Source organism: Vulpes vulpes, chromosome 16, assembly GCF_048418805.1.
Source record: "Vulpes vulpes isolate BD-2025 chromosome 16, VulVul3, whole genome shotgun sequence".
Lineage (NCBI taxonomy): Eukaryota > Metazoa > Chordata > Mammalia > Carnivora > Canidae > Vulpes > Vulpes vulpes.
Genome location: NC_132795.1, coordinates 43326886 through 43352867, shown reverse-complemented (window position 1 = coordinate 43352867; position 25982 = coordinate 43326886). Strand labels below are relative to the sequence as shown.

Below are 25982 nucleotides of genomic sequence, written 5' to 3'. Positions count from 1 at the left end.
CCTGAATGATATGAACTAGTTAAAGAAAGCATTTAAACATATGGCCTTGGGGCAGCCCAGGGGGCTCTGTGGTTTAGCACCACCTTCAGCCCAGGGCCTGATCCTGGAGACCTGGGATCGAGTCCCACGTTGGGCTCCCTGCAAAGAGCCTGCTTCTCCCTCTGCCTGTGTCTCTGCCTCTCTCTCTCTCTCTCTTTCTCTCTGTGTGTCTCTCATGAATAAATAAAATCTTAAAAAAAAAAAAAGAAAAAAAGCAAACCATACAGCCTTTAGGGACGCCTGGGTGGCTCAGTGGTTGAGCACCTGCCTTTGGCTCAGGGTGTGATCTTGGAGTCCTGGGATCGAGTCCCACATCAGGGTCCCTACATGGAGCCTGCTTCTCCCTCTGCTTATGTCTCTGCCTCTTTGTGTCTCTCATGAATAAATAATTTTTTTTTTTTTTAATGATAGTCACACAGAGAGAGAGAGAGAGGCAGAGACACAGGCAGAGGGAGAAGCAGGCTCCATGCACCGGGAGCCCGACGTGGGATTCGATCCCGGGTCTCCAGGATCGTGCCCTGGGCCAAAGGCAGGCGCCAAACCGCTGCGCCACCCAGGGATCCCCAATAAATAAAATCTTTAAAAAATAAACATATGGCCTTTAAAGAACTTCAGTACCACAACAGAGGAACCTGTACTGTTTAACATGAGAAAACTTAATATATGCACATCATGCAAATTTAAAATTATGAAAATTAAGCTTAACTCTTCTTAAACAATTGGATAAAACAGATTATGCTGAAAAGCCACCCGAATAAAAGTGAAGAAACTGCAAAATGTAGATTTTTTATGAAATACAAGGCAGAGGTTAAGGTGAGTTGGCTGGACACACAGAATACTACAGGTAATGGAAATAACAGGAAAAAAAAGGGGGAAATGCCCTAAGGAAGGATATTTCAAATAAATATTTTCATTTCTTCTATTATAACTTATAAGGGGCGGGGGGAGTAAACCTTTGTAAATAAGGTCATCTTTTATTGGAACCTTAGAGAATCTAGAAGACAATTTCAGATAAGGACTGAAGTAAGCACCCAAAGAAAGATGCAATACTTATAACTGAGAATTGCAAGCCCAGAGGTTTGTATATGCAGGGCCTCAAATAACCCCAGCACCCAATCATGGGCAGTTGCAGGTAACTATCTGACACCATAGCCACAGCATTAGAAGGAAACAGACTATACTAAAGCTCAATGATTACCAACAGATTCAGTAATGAACTCTTCCTTCTTTGAATAATTATCTATTTGGCTCAGCAAGAAGAACATATTAGTTCTGATTTCTTACATTGTATTTGTCAATAAAATTTTAAATTTGCTAAATACTACAGCCTATATACCTGATAGTCACCAGAAGAAAAACAAGTTGTTTTATGCTATGAAGAATGCAAAAAGCACCACCTAGTGGCTGGTGGTTCCAACAACAGAGGCACAAGATTCTCCCACTCTAAAAAGGTAAAACAGGAGACTTGTTCCAATTAATTAAAACCCCTATGTTGTTCTTCTCAATCTTTAATACCTCTGCTTTCAAATTCTATCAGAATTATCAACTTTTTTTTTAAATGAGGACAGAGAAAGATAATTTACTGCCTCAAACAAATATTTGGGGATAATTATTCAGATACTGCTTTCTTCTCTAAAAATATTTTAAACTGACCTAACTTTAATAAATTTAGCCATCATTAAAACAGGTACCTATTTTAATAACCTAATTATTCTTTTAAACAAAAACCTTTTGTTAACCACTATTTCTTTCAATAATCAGTGTTAATAAAAGGATAGCAGAGTCTCAAAAAACTATTTTGGTGACTGATAGCTTTCCAAAACTCAAAACCTAAATTTTTTTTAAATGCAAGACATCTAAAGGATTAAGGCTTTGACACTCATCTATCTCAATACTACTATGCATCTATATAGGGAACTAATAGGCTTGAAACATCTGAAAACAAGGATTACCACCAAGCAAAGTACAGTAGAATAAAGATTAGGGGGGGAAAAGGACTAAAGCTATTGGAGAGGAAGAGGGAAAGCCGCCCTGTTAAGAACAGTGAAAACTTTATCTTCTTTATAAATACACATTTAAATTAAGAACATGAAAGGAATATACCCATTGCTAAGGGCAGATGTCCTAATGGAAATAAAGGGCTAGAACCCTATTTGGCTTAGATTGGATGGTATATGGGCTAGTCAAAAGAAGCTTTCAAAGGCTTTAAACATGATAAAACTTGTTTGTTTGTTTTTTTTATGTCCTGGATCATTTCATAACTATATAACTTGGGGAAAATTACTAACCCTCTCTTAGTATCACTTTATACAAATGTAGCTAACAAACTTAGCATGGTTGATGTGAAAATATGATGTAAAAGTCCTGGCATATAGTACATGCTCAATAAAGAGTTGTTAATATAACCTATATCATCAGAATGAATGATCAAATGGAAAATTATTACTGTTATGAGAAAATTAAAGCCCATGATAGGCAACACACTTTTTACTATCACCCTGCTGGCTTCATCTAAAGGAAAGTCTTCCTTTAACATCCCTCCACCCCCCAAATTTAGTTAGGTTTGCTTTAATGCTACCACAGCACTCTGTATTTCCCCCTTCATAGCATTTACTGTAATATACAATAATAGCTTGTTTTTCTCCCTCTCTCTACAAGATAAGCTCTGGGAAGACAAGGACCATATCTATGTCATTCACTTATTCTTATACTGGTAACACAGTAAGCAATATAGTCCTGGTTAAGAATATAGGCTTGATATAGCAGATAAACCAAAGTTAAAAACCCTGGTCTACCTCTAACTAGCTATGTACTTTGGAAAGTATCAAGCTCTCAGCCCACTTTTCATGTGTGAAATGGAAATGGCAACAATCAATACCTTTCTGTAGTGTTATCAGAAAACTTAATGAAAGCATAAATGTATAGTTCTTAGAACAGTAACTAGAACTCAATAAATGGTGACTTTTTGTTTAATAAACATACGTATGTTAAGGACAGACTAGAAGCAAAATGTTATCAAGTAGAGCAACCACAGCTAAAAGTACTAATCAATAGAGTAACTAAAACTGAAAGGGAAAAAAAATCTCTGCTAGCAAAGTATGGGGTTTTCCATTACTGGTTATCACATTATAAGTAGTTTACATAAGGATCTAGAAAGTTAAGTATTTAATTTACGTGAAAAACCTAGTGAACCATGTTACATGAAAAGATTCAGAAACATGACAAGTTGAAATCCTACACTTAGGTTTAAATAATTATACAAGCAAAAGATGGAAAAAGCTTGACAGAAGAGCAATACTTACAAAAAAGTGCTTCAGATTTCTTTTAACCATAATCTATGTAAAAGAGACACTGAACTGAGATGCTAAATAGTATATGCAATTGTGGGCAACATTGGTAGAATGATAATGGGAGAATTTTTAAAAGAGAGGGCCACTTAAGTATACATTGACTCAACAATGTTTGGATTCTAGTGTTCAAGTGTAGAAAACACACTTATACAATGAAATAAACCTAAGAAAAAATAATCAGGATAAGAATGTCTACAAGTTAGACCAAATGAAAAATAATCAAAGACCAGAGAACATAGACTTCAGGTGAACTGTCCAAATGTTTGAAGGGCTGTCTTATTTAGAGGAAAAGGAACAAATATTTGTCAAATGACTATGCCAAGTGATCTCCAAATCATTATTTAATTTTCATCACAATCTTGGGAAGTTGCTTTATTATTTTGAATTTAGCAATAAAGAACAAATAAACACTGAACTACTATAAAAAATAGAATGAGGGGGCAGCCCTGGTGGTGCAGCGGTTTGGCGCCGCCTATGGCCTGGGGTATGATCCTGGACACCCAGGATCGGGTCCCACATCGGGCTCCCTGCATGGAGCCTGCTTCTCCCTCCGCCTGTGTCTCTGCCTCTCTCTCTGTGTCTATGAATAAATAAATAAAATGTTTAAACAAAAATAGAATGAGGGATCCCTGGGTGGCACAGTGGTTTGGCGCCTGCCTTTGGCCCAGCGCGCGATCCTGGGGACCCGGGATCGAATCCCATGTTGGGCTCCCAGGGCATGGAGCCTGCTTCTCCCTCTGCCTATGTCTCTGCCTCTCTCTCTCACTGTGTGCCTATCATAAATAAAAAATAAAATAAAAAAATTTTTTTTAATTAAAAAAAATAAAAATAGAATGAGGGACGCCTGGGTGGCTCAGCGGTTGAGTGTCTGCCTTCGGCTCAGGTGTGATCCTGGTCCAGGGATCGAGTCCTGCATCGGGCTTCCTGCGGGGAGCCTGCTTCTCCCTCAGTCTATCTCTCTGCCTCACCCTCTGTGTCCCAAATGAATGAATGAAGGAATGAAGGAAGGAAGGAAGGAATGAATGAATAAATAAATAAATAATAAACAAATGATAAATAAATAAATAAATTCTTTAAAAAAAAAAAGAGGAATGAAAATCAATATATGGAAAAATAATGCGGACAGCCCCAGCGGCTCAGCGGTTTAGCGCCGCCTTTAGCCCAGGGCATGACCACAGGGTCCCACATCGAGCTCCCTGCATGGAGCCTGCTTCTCCCTCTGCCTGTGTCTCTGCCTCTCTCTGTGTCTCTCAATAAATAAAATCTTTAAAAAAAATAATAACAATGTAACGCCTACCAATAACAAAAGGATAAATTATGGAATATTTATAAAAGTACGAGACAGCAAAGAGAATAAAATGAACTATAACTAAAAACAAAAACATAGAAGAATCCTGCAAACATAATCTAAGGCAAAAAAAAAAAATACAAGAGTTCATACTATATAATTTCATTTATATAAAATTCTACAAAACTAGTCCATGCAGTAAAGTCAAGACAGACAGTGTCTGGAGGTGGGTGATGGTGACAGGAAGGCAGCTGGAGAAGTGTTGAGATGAAAAAGAATCACAGGTGAGACCTCTAAGTTACTGGTTACACAGATATATTAACTTTGTGAAATTTTCCTTTTGTGATAAATAGGCTCTCAAAATTCTTTCACTAATGAATTACAACTAAAATTCCATGTCACACTTGCCAACAGAAACGGAGAGCTTTTTAAGCTTTATACCAATCATTAATAAACATTATATAACATTAAAATGAGGATTATCTGACACTACTTGGGACAATAAGCTACCAGATCCAATATTCCTAAACCTTCTTATAATATGAACATGAAGAATATATAGTTACTTACATATACTTATTAAATTACTTATATAATTAATTACTCATAACGTTCATCCACCTATTTTTTGAAAAATGTTACTTTGTAACCTTGGTGAAGTAAACTCTTGAGGCTTAAGTATATGTTAGTCATTTCTTTCCCTCCTCTGAGAGATAACCAGAATCCCAAATGATCAAATCTTTAGTCATTCATACTGTGGCCACTTCCACTCCCACTAAGTCCCAGATACCAGACAAAACCAGACTAAAGACCACCTAATGCTTTGACCTAAATTCCCATGTGGTCTACTACTACAGGGTTCCATTCCGAAATACTCCTGCCATCTAACCTAACATCTAGCTTCTAGACTTAAAAGGAAGTCAGATCATTTCCTTGGCCTGAAGCCCAGACATGCACCCTGATGTGGAACTGTAGAGTTTACCAATCTAATGATGATACAATGTAAGAAATGTAAATTTTAGTTTAAAAAAAAAATCCTTGGGGCTCCTGGGTGGCTCAGTTGGTTAAGTGTCTGTCTTTGGCTCAGGTCAGGATCCCATAGTTCTGAGATGGAGCCCTGTACTGAGCTCTCTGCTCAGCAGGGAGTCGGCTCCTCCGGCTCCCTTTGCCCCTCTCCGAAGCGCTCTCTCACTCTATCTCAATAAATAAAATCTTAAAAAATAAATAAATAAAATAAAAATTCTTTAAAAAGTCAAATGTGCCGACCATTAAAACTGACCTGGTTTCTTCTAGGCCATTTTACTCTACCAATCATGCAGAAAAGAAGAAAGACGACAGCATGAGGCTATTCATCATAGGGATTAATACCAACGCACAGGAGTCAGAATGACTTCAATTCGTATCCATCTCTGACAGCTACTTGATACTGTACAAGTTACTAAATATCTCCAGGACAAAGCTTCCTCTGGAGAGAGGAATTTTCCCATAAAAATATAAGGATCACATGAGATGATGTCTACTAAGAACATAGCATAGTGTCTGGTATACTTCACTGCTCAATAGTTATCACAGAAATAATCATCTAAAGGAAAAGGAAACCAAAGAGAAATTCCAGAAGTCCAACAGTGCGTTCTAGAGCTCCTTCATTCTACCCAGAGTATTCCTCTACCTTCGTATCAAGAACTACTCATACCTTGGGAGTCAAATTTGTCAAAAACGTATATAGTTAAATGTATTAAACAAGAACAGTAGCCTTAGTTGTTACTTTTATTTTAAAGTAGTTTCTAAACTTTTTTCCTAAAGAAAATCTAACGGTAAAAAAAAAAAAAACTAAAGAGCAAATCGAAGCAAGGCTGGGAGTTGAAACTTTACATGGTTAGTTTCCCACTTGCTCCCCAAGGTCTTCCCTGAAGTTTGAATCTCCTGAAAGAGGACTTACAAATCGTAAGTTATTCTAAAACATTAAAATATCACTCTTCTTCCTTTCTCATGTAACTTTAAAAATTAGAATTACTTATTTGCTATTCTCTAATAAAACATTAAGGAAACAGAGCACTTTTTTTTTGAAACAGAGGACATTTTTTTTTAAAAAAGTGATGATGCTTACCAACTATACATAAACAGATTTCATTTCCCAACATCTTCCGTAATTCTTTGACCCAGTTTTTTACCTGTGTATATAAAAGAGTAAATATTAAAATAAATCCTGTTACAACTACCATTACAATACCTCAAACTCCATTGTCAAAACACCACAGGATTTGTCTAACAGCCCATATATTTAGTTGTTACTAGAAATGATTAATTGTAGGATCATTTATTGACTAACTATATTGCAAATCACAACATAACAAACATCCAATGGAATGACTTCTCTCTATATCTGTATAGAGGTATAGACAAAAACACGACTAACTTTAAATTTTCATAAATGTTTCACAGATTTTGCTAGAGCAAAAGCATATCAACTCCAGCCTCTGATAACAAATGCTTGTAGAGTCACTTTGGACTTAAGAACATCAATCTTTAAATTAAAAGTCTTTTGTACTCCAATGGGTTCCAAATTAGAGGGCATAGAAGCTTCTGTGTTACACACTTAAAAGGAGGGAAAAAAATGGGATCCCTGGGTGGCGCAGCGGTTTGGCGCCTGCCTTTGGCCCAGGGCGCGATCCTGGAGACCCGGGATCGAATCCCACATCAGGCTCCCGGTGCATGGAGCCTGCTTCTCCCTCCACCTGTGTTTCTGCCTCTCTCTCTCTCTCTGTGACTATCATAAATAAATAAAAAAAAAAAAAAAAAAAAAAAGGAGGGAAAAAAAAAACGTATATGGGCACCAAAAAGAGTACCAAAATAAACTTTTATACTTTAGTGTAGGACAGGTGTGTTCAACTTCAACACTACTGATATTCTGGCTCAGGTTAACTCTTTATTGTGAGGAACTGTCTTGTGCAATGTATGATTAGCATCCCTGGCTTCCTACCTACTAGGTATCAGAACCACCCTCCAGCTGGGATAACCAAAGATGTCTCCAGAAAGTGCCACACCCTGGTGGAGAACCATTGGTATACAAAGACTCCAGTAACAAAGAGATTCTTCACTATGGAAGAAACACAGGAGTAGGCACAGTTGGAGAGTACATTCAAATTAAATAAATTAATCTTTTGAACTCATGATTTTAAATATACTGATTACAATAAAATAGGATAAAAAACAAACTTGAATACCTCCTTTCATTTTTTTGTAATGGAATTTAATTTCCATGTTATCAAATCACACAGAATTTATACATCTTCCTAAAAAAAATACATACACATCTTTAAACTACAAAAGTTACATTAAATATGTGATAAGTAAGCACTTGCCAGACATCTGATCCTACAATATAAATATAACAGCTCTACACTGCTGTTCTCTGCAAGAATGCAGAGGAACTGTGTTTAATAAACCCCAAACCTTAGTAAAAGCAAAGGTTATCTCTCTCAGAGCACTGAACCACAGTTTTCTCAGTACAGCCCCATCTTTTTGTTTCATTTACATGTGTACATGAAGTTTTAGAAAACTACTAAACTTACATTCCTAGTTGATGTCCCATAAGAAAAATGTGACAATTTGATATAAATTGTACATCTTCATCATTTCTAAGGAAACATATCAGAATCAAATTATGTATTCCTCTACTCCCTGGATAGGTAGTATCATAACCTACTAAATTTAACCAATTTTTTAAAAAAAATTTGCTATTCATCTGCAATTAAATCCCCTCTGCAGGCATCCTATTCATTACCCCCATACGTTCTGTGGTGAGTTAGAGATGGTCACAAATTCTTTACGAATCCTCTCAGCAAGAGGTAGAGTCTATTACCCTTCTGTTTGAAGCTAGGCTAGTCTTGTAACTTGCTTTGACCAAGAGAATGTGGTAGAAGTAATGCTATGCCAGTTCCAGACTTAGGCCTTAAGACGGCCTAGCAGCTACTCTAGGGATCCCGATGTCATAGAAACAGCTTAGTCTAGAATATGGAATGAGGGAGCATGTGGAGAGAGCATTGGAGGATGAGACACCAGATGGGAGTGAGAGGCCATTTGGAGAAGAACAAGCCTTTCTAGGTAGTCCTGGCTCAACCAAATTCCAAGTTCACTGGAGTGACTCCAATGATACCACATAACTTTCCCAGTCAACTCACAAAATCATGAGAAATAATAAAACATTGGTTTAAGCCACCAAGTTCTGGGGGTTTTGTTATGCAGAAAGAGATAAATGGTCACTTTTCAATCTAAAAGACTCAACCTTCTCTTATAATCAATAAAACAAACCATTTCTATTCATTTCAAAATGCAGGAAGGGACAACAAATGACAGCTCTCAAATAAATTTTTCAAGTATCATTAAACCTGCAAGTTACTTATTATTTCCTTTTTCTACTCCTTGAACTAAATTTTCCCATATGTAATAATCCAAGGACTAACTTGTATAGTTGTTTCATTCAGCTAAATACTGAAAAACAAATGAAAAAAAAAAAAAAAAAAGATAACTCACCTGAAACTAAAACGGCAGGTGATTTCAACAGGAACAGAACAAACCTGTAACTCAAGGTAAGTAAACTTTCTGCCTTGGAAATTAATCCTTTTAGTTACATACCCTTCACAAATTTATTCCAAGAGGGGCTTTAGGAGGAAGGGTGAAATAAATAATTAATCACCATCCTGACTGTGATGAGAATTCAGAGAGAAGTTTAATCAATTTATTTTTGGTTCCAAACAACTTTAAAAATTCTACATTTCTGGTGTATGCTTAAAAGAGGGGGGACGCCTGGGTGGCTCAGCGGGGATGCCTGGGTGGCTCAGCGGTTGAGCATCTGCCTTTGGCTCAGGGCCTGATCCCAAATCCTGGGATCGAGTCCCACGTCGGGCTCCTTGCATGGAGCCTGCTTCTCCTCCCTCTGCCTGTGTCTCTGCCTCTCTCTATGTCTCTCATGAATAAATAAATAAAATCTTAAAAAAAAAAAAAGACACAAGACCAATAGTGTTAAAAATAAATTAAATAAATAAATAAACAAACAAACAAACAAATAAATAAAAGAGGGGTGACAGGGCAGCCCAGGTGGCTCAGCGGTTTAGCACCACCTTCAGTCCAGGGCGTGATGCTGGAGACCCAGGATCAAGTCCCACATCGGGCTCTCTGCATGGAACCTGTTTCTCCCTCTGCCTGTGCCTCTGCCTCTAGCTCTCTCTGTGTCTCTCATGAATAAATAAAATCTTTTTTTAAAAAAAAAAAAAAAAGAGGGGTGACAGGCGCCTGGGTGGCTTTGTTGGGTTAAGCATCTGCCTTCAGCTTAGGTCATGATCCTGGGTCCTGAAATGGAGCACTGCGTAGTGGTCCCTGCTCAGCAGAGAATCTGCTTTCCCTTCTGCTTCTCCTCCTCCTTGTTCCCTCTCTCTCCCTCTCTCTAATAAATAAATAAAATCTTTAATAAAAAAGAGAGAGAGGGTGAAAAATAATGAAAAAGGTTTAAAATAAATACTACCTAGAATGTCCTTTAAATTTTATATTCTATCCTCCAGGACACTTAGTAAGAAAAAAGAGCTTAAACTTGATTTAGCTCCCTAATTGTCAAAAGGAAAAGCTAAATCAAGTTTAAGCTCTTTTTCCTCTTTACAATTAGGGAGCCTATGCAGCTATACCAAGTATTTATGTGCCTAGTGTATATGGAAATCAAGAAATAAGTGTGATTTTTCTTTAAAATGGAGAAAAAACAAGCCCCTTGATTTTTATAGTTTTATTTCAAATTATTTCCCTTTCCTAAGATCTGAGAAAGCTTTGTGATCAACAGTAACTGTTATTCACAATGTAAACATAAATTAAATACTGCATCAAGAAATATGAGTGGTAACCATTGATGCACAAGTTTTACTTTCAAAACCAAGACTAATCACAATTAGCAAACAATAGCATGTGAATGGAAACTTGAAAAATTAGTGTTGTTATTCTATTTAAGTAATCGATCCATAAGTAAATAGAATACCTTCTGAAAGGAATCTTCATCTGTTATATCATAAACTAAAATAGCTCCATTTGAATCTCTGTAGTAAATTGGACCCAATGCATGGAATCTCTCTTGACCTGCTGTATCCTAAGTAAAGCAACAAACACTTATTAGATCAGAAGAAAAAAATACATCTGCTGTTGCAACTATAATAAATTTTTGATTAACTAGAAAGTGGGGTAGACAACTTCAAAGCACTGTTAAAAGGGAAAAAAAACATTTCATAAAATTTATAAATTTTATAAAAATTTATGTTACAAACAGTATTTAATGTTTTACCATTATACAAAAGTTACTTTACCCTTCCCAACCCTCTTACTCCTCAGCAAACTTCCCACCCCCACTAAAAAAACAGTTTATTTGTCAGAGGATCAGAAAGCCCAAGATGGTATTATAAGACAGGAATAAGCCTTGCCCTAAATTTAGGTTCCCCACAGAGGAAGAAGATAAGGAAAGAGAGCACATACCAGGACTACTGGCCAAAAGATACTCTGATGCATTACCCTTGCCCGACTCTCCTAGCCATTCCCTTGAAAAGTGGGAATGGAAACACAGAGGGGAAGACAGACCAGTCAGGCTGTCTATCCACCCTGTACTTTCTCTGACATGGAATCCCTCGGAGTTTACCCTTCTCCCAGCTCAAAGGTTATGATATGTAATATTCATGTATACAACTGTATAATTCTTAGACTGATTTAGAAAAATTGTTCATTAAAAAAAAGTTTTAGCTAAACTTTTTTTTAAAAAATCCAGAAATTCAAATTCCTATTCCTTGAGCCAATTAGTTATTGGAATACAAAGAATAGCAGAAGTCTTTTCTCAATCAATGGAAAAGATTAACTTACCCATATAGCAAGGTTTACTCTTTTCCCACCAATATTTAACTTCTTCGTTAAGAATGATGCCTAAGAAAAGAGATACACATTAAACAATATTTCATATAAAATGTTTCTTACCCTAAAAATTATAGATGGAATAATAATCTCAATATGAAATTCAAATTATCTGGGATAAAAAGTAATCACTGAGTTATTAATGACCAAAAATTATTTTCATGGAAGGCAGAACATTATTTTATTCTAATCTAAAAAAATGGTATTTTGTTTTATGATTACAAGCTATGAAAAACAGAATGAAAAATGTGGCTCCTGGTTGGCTCTGTTGGTAGAGCATGTGACTTCTGATCTCAGGGTCATGAGTTCAAGTCCCATGTTGGGCATGGAGCCTACTTAAATAAAAACAAACAAAACGATTTTTTGAAAAAGAAAGAAAAAATGGTAATTAAATATTTTCTTAGATTTTCCCCATAAAATTTTTTTCTTTTTTAAAGATTTTATTTATTTATTCATAAAGACACAGAGAGAGAGAGAGAAAGAGAGAGAGGCAGAGACACAGGCAGAGGGAGAAGCAGGCTCCATGCAGGGAACCCGATGTGGGACTCGATCCCGGGTCTCCAGGATCACACCCTGGGCTGCAGGCAGCGCTAAACCGCTGCACCACCAGGGCTGCGCAAATTTTTTCTTAAAGCATTTACTCTTTATTTATTTAAATTCAATTAGCTAACATATTTTCTTAGAGCTTTTTTTTTTTTTTTTTTTTAAATGATAGTCACAGAGAGAGAGAGAGAGAGAGAGAGAGGCAGAGACACAGGCAGAGGGAGAAGCAGGCTCCATGCACCGGGAGCCTGACGTGGGATTCGATCCCGGGTCTCCAGGATCACGCCCCGGGCCAAAGGCAGGCGCCAAACCACTGCGCCACCCAGGGATCCCTCTTAGAGCATTTAATTTGAGATCATCTTACCTATTCATTATAGAAAGAGCTAAGAGATTTCTAAAAAAGATAGTAGATATATTAACTGGTAATTGACTCAACTGTATGAATACCACTATTATTTGAAATACTCCTGCAATTATTTTATGATTCAATTATTTAACCTGTATCTGATAATTATACCAGGTACTTATGTAACAGAAATGAAACAGTTCCAGTCTTCAAGGAGTTTATAAACTATAGCAGAAATAAATATGTCAAGAACAGTATTATGACAAATTGTTAAAATGGGAGGGTTTTGCCAAGTATATTCTAAAGAGAGTCCTGAGTCAAAAAAAATTAAATTAAATATAAAATAAAATAAAATAGTCCTGAGAAAGGAAGTGTAAAGTTGGCCTGGATGAGTCAAAGAAGGCTTCAGAGAGATGGTGATGATGCCCCTTTAGGAGTTGTAGGGGCCTTTCCAACAGATGGGTGAGGCCACTGAAGCCTGAAAGACATAACTCCCTCCCCATGAAGAACTCCAAGTTAGTATGGTCAATGCCAGAGATGAGACTACGAAGATAGGCTAAGGCTGAATAAATTTTAAAAAGTGCTAAGGTTCCATGTCTAGATGTATGGACTTTACTCTGTGATTAAAAGTAAACAGATTACTCTGTTCCAAGACACTACACGTGTATTTTTTTTTTTTACAGTGTGTACTACAGTCAGATTTGGGAAATGCAGCATGTTGTTCTGTATTCCCTTTGTACATTCAAAATATACATTAGCACCCTAAGATTCTGCCAAAAGAAAAGCTAACTACATCTATACAAGCATTTCCCAAACTTGTCTGACCTGTTTCCCTGGAGAAACGCCTAACTTATCCTAAGGAATAAGTGTTAAAAAGAATACTACTGCTGATGATGGAGAATCACTGAAGGATTCTGAAGCAGTGGGGAAGTATAACATCTATATTTTAAGAGAATCCTGTGGGAGAGGAAGGGAGGGCAGACTGGAAAGGATATGTCTAAACCTGGAGACAGGAGGTGATTACTAAGTTGGAGAGAAAAACAAAATGGGTCTGCATCAAGTCCAAAAAGATAGAAAAGAGAAAACAGGATTCAGAGTAATTGAGAAGAAATATAATCAGAATCCAGAGTCAGCTGACATATTTAAAAAAAAAAAAGGAATAGAGAATCAAGTCTAAAGCTATGCAGACACAGTCACAGTCAGGTGTACCTATATAAAACAAAGTACAGAGAAGTAAGGTATAACAGAAAAAATACTAGGATGGTGAATTATCACTGAAGGAGGAGCCTAGATTTCAGGAGGAATTCTCTGTTGTATGTACACCAAGGAAATTGTGAATTAAGAAAAAGCACATGATTTTAGTAATTAACTAAGGAATACAAAAATAGATACAAATGGCAGAGCTGAGATGAAATCTAGGAACATCTTCCTTCAAAACCCAAACTATGCTAAAGAAATTTTATTAAATGAAATAAAGACTACATAGAACAGGGTATAAAATAATTGGCAAAATAACAAAGGAGGTAACCTGGTAAATGAGAAGACCAAATATATGTTTTGATAATAAATGTGAACAAAGGACTTCTCCCACTCATTATAACACAGAAACTAAGAATATAAACTGTGAGGGGCACCTTGGTGGCTCACAGTCCGTTGGGAGTCCAACTCTTGATTTCAGCTCTGGTCATGATCACAGGGTCATGAGGCGGCTTAGCGTGGAGCCTGCTTAAGATTCTCTCTCTTCCTGTCCCCTTTTCCCACCCCACTCTCACACATACTCTCTCTCTCTCAAAAAAAAAAAAAAAAATTTGAATCAGAAGTTTGAATTTGAATCTCAGCTTTGCCACTTATTAGTTGTGTAATCTACTTAAACTCAACCATTTTCATGGTTTCAATATCAATGCTATATAAAGAAACTCAAAATCTGAATCCTATCCAAATATTTAATAGGGTAGGTCAACTTAAACGCCTCTCTTCTCAAATATATTTAAATTTAAAGTGATCTTCCTTCTGAAATTGGCCTTCCATTCCAACTTTAGTATTTTGATCACATTCTCCAAGTCACTGAGCTTTATAATCTTAGAAGTATCATCAACTGAATGTTCTTCCTCCCCTGACATTCCACATTCTAAAAAACTACCAAGACTTATCTTCCCTATTTCCTCTGGAGTTCTCTGACGACCAATCTCATATTATATAATACCTTTGGTCTCACCTCATACTTTAGTTGGCATGCCAAATTACCTTCCTAAAGCCTCTATGAGTAAAAACAAAACAAAACAACAAAACACTTACCAAAAGTCATTAAAGTCTAATAAGATACCATTTTGAGTAAGTTGCCTGAACTACATCCCTGATGGTAGCTAATACCAAAATAACCTTTTTATCATGAGATTTTTTGGGATTTCTCAGTAGAGAGGAATGAATTAGAGCTAACAGAGCCCTACCATTTCCTTTTTACCATCTCCTTGGAAACTTACCACCACCTTCCCATGGTGATTTTAAGGAACAGTGTTAAGTATCTCCTAAGGAACCATGGGTATACAATTTTATGGAAAGATGCTCATCCGTATTGATGATAATAGAAAAAAGAAATAACCTAAGTGTCCCTCAAGAGGCAATTTTTAAAAGATACACAAGTATAGCCCATCTGTACAGTATAACTGTATACTTCCTTTTCTACTACTATTGCTATACCAGTTAACAGTTACTGAATGCTTACCTTCCATCAAGTACTGCACAGAGCACTTTTTATAGTAACATTCACAAGCTTCTCCTTTATCAAAGTTCAGGAACCCTAATCTACAAGCAAAAATCTCTAAGTATTATCTTTGTATCTAAGGACCTAAACAATTGTCCACATCTACTGTCCTGAGATAGCTTCCAGTATTTCTCCACTCACTCTCCAACTTATATGGTTTATATGCATACCTCTAATTCTGCTTGCTCATAAAATTCCCCTCTAATTTACATGTATTCTTTTTTCTCTACTTGAATCCCATCTATTCCATTTCAGTTCATGACCCACATACTCTTTCTTCCTTGAATTTTTAAGTTTTCTCATACCACCCATACAACCCACACTCACTTTCTCTATCCTGAAGAACTACAGGGAACCTAATTTTTAATATACAGAATATACTGCCTTGCTTATACTCTAGATTATCTTTTCATAAGTCTTCTGTCAACTATATTACATATTTTTATTTAGTATGTTCACGATGCTCACAATGAAGTAGGCAATATTCTAAAAGCTTTCCAACAACATTAATTCATTTGTCATAGTACCCTGAGTTAGATACAATTACCCAAATAGTACAGATACGGAAACTTAGACACAGGAAGGTCACACAGTAAGTAACATAGTGGGATTTGAAATCCAAGCCGTCTGGCTCCAGACATGACCGGTAACCACTATGCTATGGTATCTCCCACACTGAGATCTGAGATATTTCTCTTGTGGAGAGAGTAGGACAAGCCAACACTGACACACCAAAACTGTTACTGTAGATAAACATATCTACAAATGCGTGGGTAAATTGGTACAGGTAAAACTCAATTTATGTAAGAGATGTGCTCCTAAAAGTTTCCTTATAAACCAAATTAGGGGCACCTGGATGGCTTGGTGGTTGAGCATCCGCCTTTGGCTCAGGGCATGATCCTGGGGTCCTGGGATCAAGTCCCATATCGAGCTCCCTGCAAGGAGCCTGCTTCTCCCTCTGCCTGTGTCTCTGCCTCTATCTGGGTCTCTCATGAATTAATAAAATCTTTAAAAAATAAAAATAAATAAACCAAATTAATTCAAGTATCTGATATATTATCCAAGGATCCCCACTAAATCTTTTTTTCTCCTTATCATAATGAAATACTTAAGTCCCACTGTGTAATATAAATTGTCCCATTTTATATATAGTCTAAGTTTTTAATGTTACAGATATTTTCTTAAAGAACAAATGTTTCAAATATATATACAATTTATATTTGAGAATAAAGCTGAAAAATTTCATGTACTATCAAGACAGTAGCGAACAATCAAAAGGCTGGCATTTGTCTTACCTTTTTTAATCACCTCTATGAGGCAATCTCAATTTGGACAAACTACTGAGATACAAATGTATCTAGTTACACCTGAGTTATACTTATCTGGGGCAGTGGCTCTTAATTCTGTTACATGGGAGTAAGAGTGAGAGGGAGGAGCGATCATGGACTTTTTTGAGAATCTGATGAGAGCCATGAACTGATTTACTCAAGAAAACTGCTCATCTGCACATACCAAAAACAATTTCACACACTCACCCAAGGGATTTACAAATCCCTAGCAACTCTCAGTGAAGAATTCCCAGTCTAGAAAGAGGAGGGTAAAGTGGCATTATAATATCAAAAGGTTCTAGAAATATAAGACGACAAAAAAAAAAAAAAAAAATAGTACATACTGTGTGCTAAACATTGTGCTGGACTTTCTCATTTACTCTTTGTAAAAACCCTGTAAAGTAGCTAGGTAGCTCTGTTTTACACTTGCGAACCTGAGATTTAAAGAAATATAGTGACTCTCACTCAAGGTCAGACAACACAGTTGGGTGCTGCACTGGGTAGAAGCTTGTCTGATTCCACAGTGCTTTTTCCATTGCATAAAGCTGTGCATTCTAGAACACACACATTCTTAACCTGACACTCCTCTACATGGAAACCAAGTGTTACTGGATACCTAACTCAACTCCCAAAAATATATTCTCAGGATAGGCACAAAGTAATGAGGATCAGAGTAATGAGAGATGTCCCTCCTTAATCCTCTAAACTCTGGTTATAATTCTAATGACTTCATCTTCCAAACTTTAGGGGTATTAACAAAGCAACAAACTCATTAGCTGAGGAAACATCTATCATTTGCACATGATGCTTATTTACCCAACATCTTACCCAAAAGCAAAGTGGCTACTTAAAAACAAAAACAAACAAACAAACAAAAAAACTCTATTAAAAAAAAGAGAATTAGGGCAGCCTGGGTGGCTCAGCAGTTCAGCGGCACCTTCAGCCTGGGGTGTGACCCTGAAGACCAGGAATTGAGTCTCACATCAGGCTCCCTGCATGGAGCCTCCTTCTCCCTTTGCCTGTGTCTCTGCCTCTCTCTCTCTCTCTGTGTCTCTCATGAATACATAAAAATCTTAAAAAAAAAAAAAAAATAGAGGAAGAGGAAAGGCTTCCTTTAAAATAAATAAATAAATAAATAAATAAATAAATAAATAAATAAATAAATAAATAAATCCTCTGTAGCAAGGCAGTAAAAATCAGCTATTGGAAAACTAAACTGCATTGCTACAATGGCAATCATATCACAATACAGAAATGTAACAAATTTACATTATATACCTTAAATTTACACATTGCATGTCAAATATACTTCAATTAAAAAAAAGAAAGAACACTAAGCTGAGTGCTTGAATATTTCAACATTTCTTGTCTTTAGTTTCCATAAAGTATAAGGATTATAATCAGTTTAGAGTTCAAGTAAATACTTTGAAAATGAGAGTCAAAAAGTTACTTGAGGGGTAGCTCAAAACACAAAACAGAAAGTGGCAATCAGATATGGAATACTTATATATTAGGAATTTAAAACCACAATTTCAGAAAAACTCTTTTCTTAAAAAAACAAGAAACAAACCACCTACCCTTCTATAGCCCACAAGCATCTAGTAAAATACCAAGGAGGGGGTGTGTGGAGATTTCAACTACTGTATTTTTAAAGATAATGGAAATGAATTGACTGTTCAACACTGATGTGGCTTCCAAAACTACTTGGAAGATATCCCAGACATTCAAAACACTAATCTTACAAATAAGGAAACCAAGATTTCTAGACCAGAGACTATGATGCCAAGAATAAAAGCAACTGCTAGAACCTGAATGCCAAGGATTGCTTAGGAAGTTAAGGTGCATGAGCAAAAACAAAGGAATAGACTTCGCTTAAGAAAAAATGGTGGGACGCCTGGGTGGCTCAGCGGTTTAGCACCTGCCTTCAGCTCCAGGCCTGATCCTGGAAACCCGGGATCGAGTCCCACATCAGGCTCCCTGCGTGGAGCCTGCTTCTCCCTCTGCCTGTGTCTCTGCCTCTCTTTCTCTGTGTGTCTCTCGTGAGTAAATAAATAAAATCTTAAAAAAAAAAAAAATGGTACACCATTATTATTTGTGGGACTTTGGACATTTAATAACTAATACAAATGTATCTTTAATACAAGTACAAATCATTTGCCAAACTATTAGGACACTATTTTCCCAGGCAATCTTAGAGCACTGCTTTGCTAAATCAAATGACAGCTACCTACCTGGGACTACAGAAGGCAGATAGAGGTGGAATTCCAGTTAGAGTTCTAAAAGGGAAGAAGACTAATGGTTCTGATTATCAACGGTACTTTTTATACGAGACTAGTGGAAAGTGATAGAAAACATTTAGAGTGCATAATCTTAGAATACCTTCATACAGGGGGAAAAATCGCATACAACTAAAGAAAATTAAGTGACCACCCAAAAACACAGATATAAAGAGACATACCAAAGATAAAAGGTGGTTATGGTCAAAATGACAAAAACACTTAAGAATAAAATCAAGAGGGCAGCCCCGGTGGCTCAGCGGTTTAGTGACACCTTTGGCCCGGGGCCTGATCCTGGAGACCCGGGATGGGGATCGAGTCCCATATCAGGCTTCCTGCAGGGAGCCTGCTTCTCCCTCTGCCTGTGTCTCTGCCTCTGTGTGTGTGTGTCTTCCATGAATAAATAAATAAAATCTTAAAAAAAAAAAAGAATAAATAAAATCAAGAAAGCTAATTGATGGTTAAGGTATCTTACTCATCTTTGTATTCCCCAACTCCCACAATGTTCGATATTTAACAGGTATGAAACAAACAATCATTGAATTTAATTGCTTATGTCATCACATGCGAGAGCATGGGAACTCCATATATGATTAAGTTTCCTGGGCTAGGTAAAGGATCTTGAGTTCTTAGAGAGCTCACCTAGAAGATTTCTTTTTTTTTTTTTAGAAGATTTCTTCATAATTATTAGTAATCTAGAAGAAGGTCTGCAAAAAGGGAGAAGTATTAAAACACCAAAGCATGGCCAGTGTCACAATTTTCAAGACGGAATTTAATTTCCCAGTCAAAACTCTAGAATGGATAATAAACACGTATATATGTATACTAATAATAAATTTATATATTTATATAAACAGTATTTCCTGTATGCATATATAATTATATATAAAATTATAAACAATTTTAAAACATAGTGATCCTTCAGATATAGCATAGGTTCTCAAAATAATTCATGTTAAATTAGTCCCATTACCTGAGTTACCACGAAGGAAACCAACACAAATTAAGCACCATCTACTCATTCGATAGCAAACATTTATTTATTTATTTTAAAGATTTTTATTTATTTATTCATGAGAGACACACACAGAGAGAGAGAGAGAGAGAGAGGCAGAGACACAGGCAGAGAGAAGCAGGCTCCCTGCAGGGAGCCCGACGTGGGACTCAATCCTGGGACCCCAGGATCACGCAAACTTTTTTTTTAAAGCACACAAACATTTATTAACCAAAATGTGCCAGGACGCCTGGGTGGCTCAGCAGTTGAGCGTCTGCCTTCAGCCAAGGCGTGATCTTGGGGTCCCAGGACTGAGACTGAGTCCCATGTTGGGCTTCCTCAGGGAGCCTACTTCTCCCTCTATGTCTCTGCCTCTCTCTTTCTCTGTCTCTCATGAATATAAATAAACTTTAAAAAAATAAATTAAAAAAACCCAAACATGTGCCAAGCACTGTGAGGCTTACCTATGATGGCTCTTTATTTAATCAACATAAAAATCCTGTAAGTGTAAGTGAAGGGGGCACCTCGCTGGCTCATTCAGTAAATATGCAACTCCTGGTCTCAGGGTTGTTTGAGCCAAACGCTGGGTGCAGAGATTATTTAAAAATAAAATCTTAAAAAAAATTCCAGTAAGACCCTTCCATTTTATAGATTAAGAGCCAGTTTACGAACATTAGAATAACCTGCCAAGATCATGATGGCTAAACAGTAGGAAACAAAGTGCAAAACTAAGTCTAATTTCCAAGTCCTGTCCCTTTTTACTACATCCTAATGTAGTAAATGTAGCCTCCTAATGCAGAAACACAATGTATCTTGTCTTCCTCAAGCATTTGAAAAAGCATCTCATGATATCCCCTGTGGGCAAGACTGATGGAGCTAGAGCAAAAAAACTATATTTATAATGCTGGAATAACCATTTTCATTTTTTTAAAAAATATTTATTTACTCATGAGAGACACAGAGAGAGGGGGAGGGGGGCAGAGACACAGGTGGAGGGAGAAGCATGCTCCATGCAGGGAGTCCGATGTGGGACTCGATCCCGGGTCTCCAGGATCACACCCTGGGCCCAGGGCAGGCGCCAAACCGCTGAGCCACCCAGGGACCCTAACCATTTTCATTAAAGGCTTTGTGTGCACTAGTTAGTAGCCCATAGCAGTCAAGTCGATCTTAAGCTGTTTTCTGTTTTCATTTTCATAAACAGGTACAACAGTCCACTGTTTCTCACTTAAGAAGATAGACGATGGCCCATGCATAGTCTGAAAAAAAAGCCCCACTCTAAGATTCCACACATCTAAAGAAAAATACACCTTGGGTCATGCATCACTGGACTATAATGAGACCTGCTGCAGAGCTTTATACTTGGCTCTATGTCCCTTTTTCAGTCTTTATTAATGCCTGATGAGAACAATGAAGACATTCTTAGCAAATCTTCAGGTGACAAAATTAAAATGAGGAGCTGATCCAGATAGTAGGGAATATATCTCCTTCTTCTTTGCATACCCAGAACCCAAACAAGTGCATGACCCACAGGTCATGTTTCTTGAATCATAAAATCAAGCTTTAAAAGGACAGCAACAGGGATCCCTGGGTGGCACAGCGGTTTAGCGCCTGCCTTTGGCCCAGGGCGCGATCCTGGAGATCCGGGATCGAATCCCACGTCGGGCTTCCGGTGCATGGAGCCTGCTTCTCCCTCTGCCTGTGTCTCTGCCTCTCTCTCTCTCTCTCTGTGTGACTACCATAAATAAATAAAAATTTTTAAAAAATTAAAAATAAATAAAAATAAAAGGACAGCAACAGGCCTTGACTACAGAGTAAATCTATCAAAACCAACTGTAATGGGTCAAATACATTAGCGACAAAAAAACTTAACCATAAAAATCAAAGAAAAAAGAATTTGAGGGATATAGTATGTAATGCCTTTTTTTTTTTTTTTGGAAGACAAAGACAGTAAGCCCAATATTAATCAATGTAACAGCTGTCCACAAACTCATAGACTCTCTTCTATTTCAGTGTTGGAAAAGGACTCTCAATAGACAAGGTGACAGCCTGTGCTTTGCTCAGTTTAAACCACACTTGGAATCATTTCTACAGCTCAAAGAGTCACATTTTAAGGAAAGAGGACAATGATTAAGTAGCGTCTAGAAAAGATGTCAAAATAGTGAAATGATTTAGAATGATGTCATAGGAGATTCCTTTAAAGGAACCAGACCTGTTTACCCAAAAGGCAAGACCAAGGGATGTGATAGCTCTCTTCAACTATCAGAAGGGATGTCCTGTGTGCCCAAGATTCAGAGGACAGAAATGGAACTGGAAACTACAAAGAAACAGATTTTAGATTTATATACAGAAAAGCTTAATGGAAATTAAAATCGTCCAAAATCAAGTGGGCCACCTTAGGACACTGAGTTTTCCACTTTCTATCCCAGTTTATCTCATCTCTAAGAGATGAGACAAAAAGCGCACAATCGCTTGACTGAAATATCAAACAAAAGACTTAAAACAGTGAACCATAAACTACCTTAGGTTCCTCTTGGTCTTCTAAGTCTTTGAAATATGATTGCAAGAGAGTGTACTTTGCAAAACACAAAGTAGGTTACAAAGATAGGTAATAGGTAGTTTTGCTGACCAAAAAAGAGGGACTCTTCATGTCTTCTGATGCATGATCTCCTCTCCATTTGGAAATTAAAAGCATACATGGTTGTGTTTTATGGATCACAATTCTCTAAAAAAAAATTAAGATGAGATAAACTGATGTAGAAGAAAGAGTAGATACAATGCTGCTTCCACACACTGGTATGCAATAAAATCCTCAATTATGTGATATAGGGCAGCCCTGGTGGCACAGTGGTTTAGTGCCGCCTTCAGCCCAGGGCATGATCCTGGAGACCTGGGATCGAGTCCCGTGTTGGGCTCCCTGCAGGGAGCCTGCTTCTCCCTCTGCCTGTGTCTCTGCCTCTCTCTCTTTCTGTCTCTCTCATGAATAAATAAAAATCTTTTAAAAAAATCTATAATATAATTCAGATACTGTTTGTGATGAGTCATATAAATATTAAAATCAGGACTGCTATGTTTTTATACTGAAAATCTACCATTAACTCCAACCCCTCCAGTATAAAGTGCAGTGGTTTCTCTCTAACATTGAAAAATCTTTAGCCTACTTTTAGCTTCAAGGGTATCTTTGAAATGTATAATGAAGGTACAGTTTCTAAGAGAAAGGACTAAATTATCCTAAAAAGAGGAGGGGCTCAATTCCAATGATCCTCTCTTTTATCTTAGATCTGTAGCATAAAGGTAACCACTAAAGCGGTGGTTTACCTATATCCAGAGGCAGTGTGATTGCTCAAAATCTTAAGTCAGAGACCTGCATTCAAATTTCAGCTTGGGCACCATGCATGACTTGTGGCAAAATGAATGCTAGCAAATTACTCAACCAAGCCTGTTTCCTTGCCTGCAAAATGGAGCTAATAAAACTATCTACCTCATAGGTTGTTGTAAGAATTAAATGATAGAAGAAAAGTAAAGCAGTACGGTTAAGAATTCATGAAATGTTAGCTATTATTACTTTACCTAAATGAATTTCTAAATTCCAAATAATCATAGGTATTTACCCTACAAATTTCCTTGATTTCACTACCAACACTCAATAGTAACAACTATTAAAACTGGGTAAGTGGGCAGCCCGGCTGGCTTAGCAGTTTAGCGCCTGCCTTCAGCCCAGGGTGTGAGCCCCGGGATTGACTCCCGCATTGGGCTCCCTGCAGGGAGCCTGCTTCTCCCTCTGCCTGTGTCTCTGCCTCTCTCCCTCTCTTGAAAAAGAATCTTAAAAAACAAAAACAAACAAACAAAAAAACCTGGATAAATGCTCTTGTTCAAGGATGTAAGAAAAAAAAGGAGTTTTCTCACATTCTTTTTTTTTTTCAGATATTATACTTCACGTAAGAGAAGTAAAAACAGGAATAAAAATAGAACGTGGAATCAGAGCATCTTTGTGAATACTAGACTCAGTAGTTTAATAATAGCATCAAATATTAAATGTCACAACAATTAGAGGAGATTGTACATTCTGTTAAATAGTGTCAAGGTTCTTACACACTACGCAGTCACTAATTAAGATCTATTGTGCAATTTGGGCCAGTAATAAAGATGGAGAGCTTACAAGAGAAAAGGTCCTGACTGAGTTTATGGATGCTTGTCCTGACAACCCTATGAGCAACATATTATCATTATGGCCGTTTTAGCAGATGAAGAAACTGAGGCATAGGTTAATCAAGTCGCCCAAGATCACACAGCCAGTGAAATACACGGGAGATGGGATATGAACCTGGACCATCAGGCTCAAAAGTCCACTCTATTTTACTGCCTATCACTAAGTTGGTGGAGTCAGATTAGTCGATCACTTACTCGATCGAGTCATAATTAGCCGATCGGTAACTCGGTCGAGTGGATCAGTCGATCACTTACTTGGGTCGGACTCGATCGAGTCTGATTAGTCCATCACTTGGTCGAGTCACATCAGTCGATCGCTTACTTGGTCGGGTCAGATTAGTCAATCACTAACTTTGTCGAGTCACATCAGTCGATCACTTACTTGGAGTCACATCAGCCAATCACTAACTCGATCGAGTCACGTTAGTCGGTCACTAACTTGGTGGAGTCAGATCAGTCAATCACTAACTCGGTCGAGTTCTATTAGTCGATCACTTACTTGATTGAGTCAGATTAGTCGATCACTTACTTCGCTGGGTCAGAGTAGTCGATCTCCTAACTCGGTCGAGTCACATCAGTCGATCACTAACTCAGTCTGGTTGCGTATTTTCCTTCTAACACGTGCAAACTGATGCTCCACCTGCCTCAAAGGCCCGACTTCCCCACGGGTCAGAGGCGGCACTCCCACACGTCACCGGCTCAGCAGGAGGCCGGCCCTGCGCTACGAGCTGCAGGTAAAGCAGGTGAGCGTGGGGACCCACTGCTGGCCGGCGGTCACAGCGCGCCGCCAGGTGCCGGGGGCCGGCCGCCCTCGGGCCCACGCAGGCAGCAGCGAGACCGCGGAACCCGCCACCGGGTCGCCGAGCGGTCGCCTCCAAAACCCCCCCGCCGACGACGGTTTCTGCCAAGACCAACACGCTCCTCGAGGGCAGGGCAAGACGGAGCGTGCGTGGACACACGGCCGCCGGTAAGCGCTCAAGTTACAAACCACCTAGTTGGCAAAAACCACACGGGCAGCCCAAGTTCCCGATTCCGAAACGACGAGCAAGGGCCGCAGTCGCCGCTGCGGAGCGAAGGCACCTAGGGCCCAAGCGGAAGTGAATCAACGGGGAAAACTAGCCAAGCGGTAGGGGGGGGGGGCCCTTCGGGCGGCCCTGCCCTCCCCTCCCCTGCCCTCCCCTCCGCTCCCCGGGCCTCGCGTCCCCAGGACGCCCAGCGCCGTCTCATGGAGGCCACCCGAAGGCCGAGGGGACCGCGGCGGAGGGCGGGGGCCCCAAGCTCCACCTGCCGCCCCCGGGGGCCCGCACCTGCAGAGTGGTGATGTGCTTGTCGTTGAACTTGTTCTCGCAGTAGCGCAGCACCAGCGACGTCTTCCCCACGCAGCCTTCCCCCAGCAGCACCACCTTGAAGGAGTAGGCTCTGCCCGCCGCCCCGCCGCCGCCGCCGGCCGCAGCCATCCCGGCTCCCCGCCGCCCGCGCCCCCCGCCGCCGCCCCGCTGCGCCTTCACAGCCGCGGCCGGCGCAGGCCCCTCCGCGCGGACCCACGCCCGGGCGCCGCGTGTCCCTCCGCCGCGGGCCGGAGTCCGGGAACCAAGGGCCGCGGCCCCCACGTCAGGCCCCCGAGGAGCGCCGACCAGCACTCCCTCTCCGCCTCCCTCTAATGGCGTCTCCTTCCTCCTACGTCACACCTCGCGTCACGTGAGCGCCGCGGACGCGCTTGGGCGGGGCGGGGGCGGGGCTGCGGGGGGCGGGGCTGGCGGCGGGCGCGGCCCCGGGGGGCGGGGCGGCGGGATCGCGGGAGGCCTAGCACCGCGGGAGCCGGCTGCCCGCGGACGGGGGGGCGCCCGGTGCTCCACTGCTCGCGCGCCCACGCTCCTCGCCCCGGCTCGCCGGCGGACGCACCTGCCCAGGCGCCCTG

At 39.2% G+C, this 25982-nt stretch overlaps 1 protein-coding gene across 1 annotated transcript in view; it reads right to left on the bottom strand.

Moving 5' to 3' along the window:
- Positions 1 to 25719, bottom strand: part of RAB21 (RAB21, member RAS oncogene family) — a 40744-nt gene extending 15025 nt beyond the window's left edge. Inside the window, exons 1-4 of the mRNA XM_026001638.2 lie at positions 25372 to 25719; positions 11563 to 11622; positions 10697 to 10804; positions 6785 to 6848 (exon numbers count right to left, since the gene is read on the bottom strand). Of these exons, the coding sequence (XP_025857423.2) occupies positions 6785 to 6848; positions 10697 to 10804; positions 11563 to 11622; positions 25372 to 25521 (382 nt within the window). The 5' untranslated portion in view covers positions 25522 to 25719. The remainder of the gene's footprint in view (positions 1 to 6784; positions 6849 to 10696; positions 10805 to 11562; positions 11623 to 25371) is intronic.
- Between the last annotated feature and the right edge of the window lie 263 nt (positions 25720 to 25982).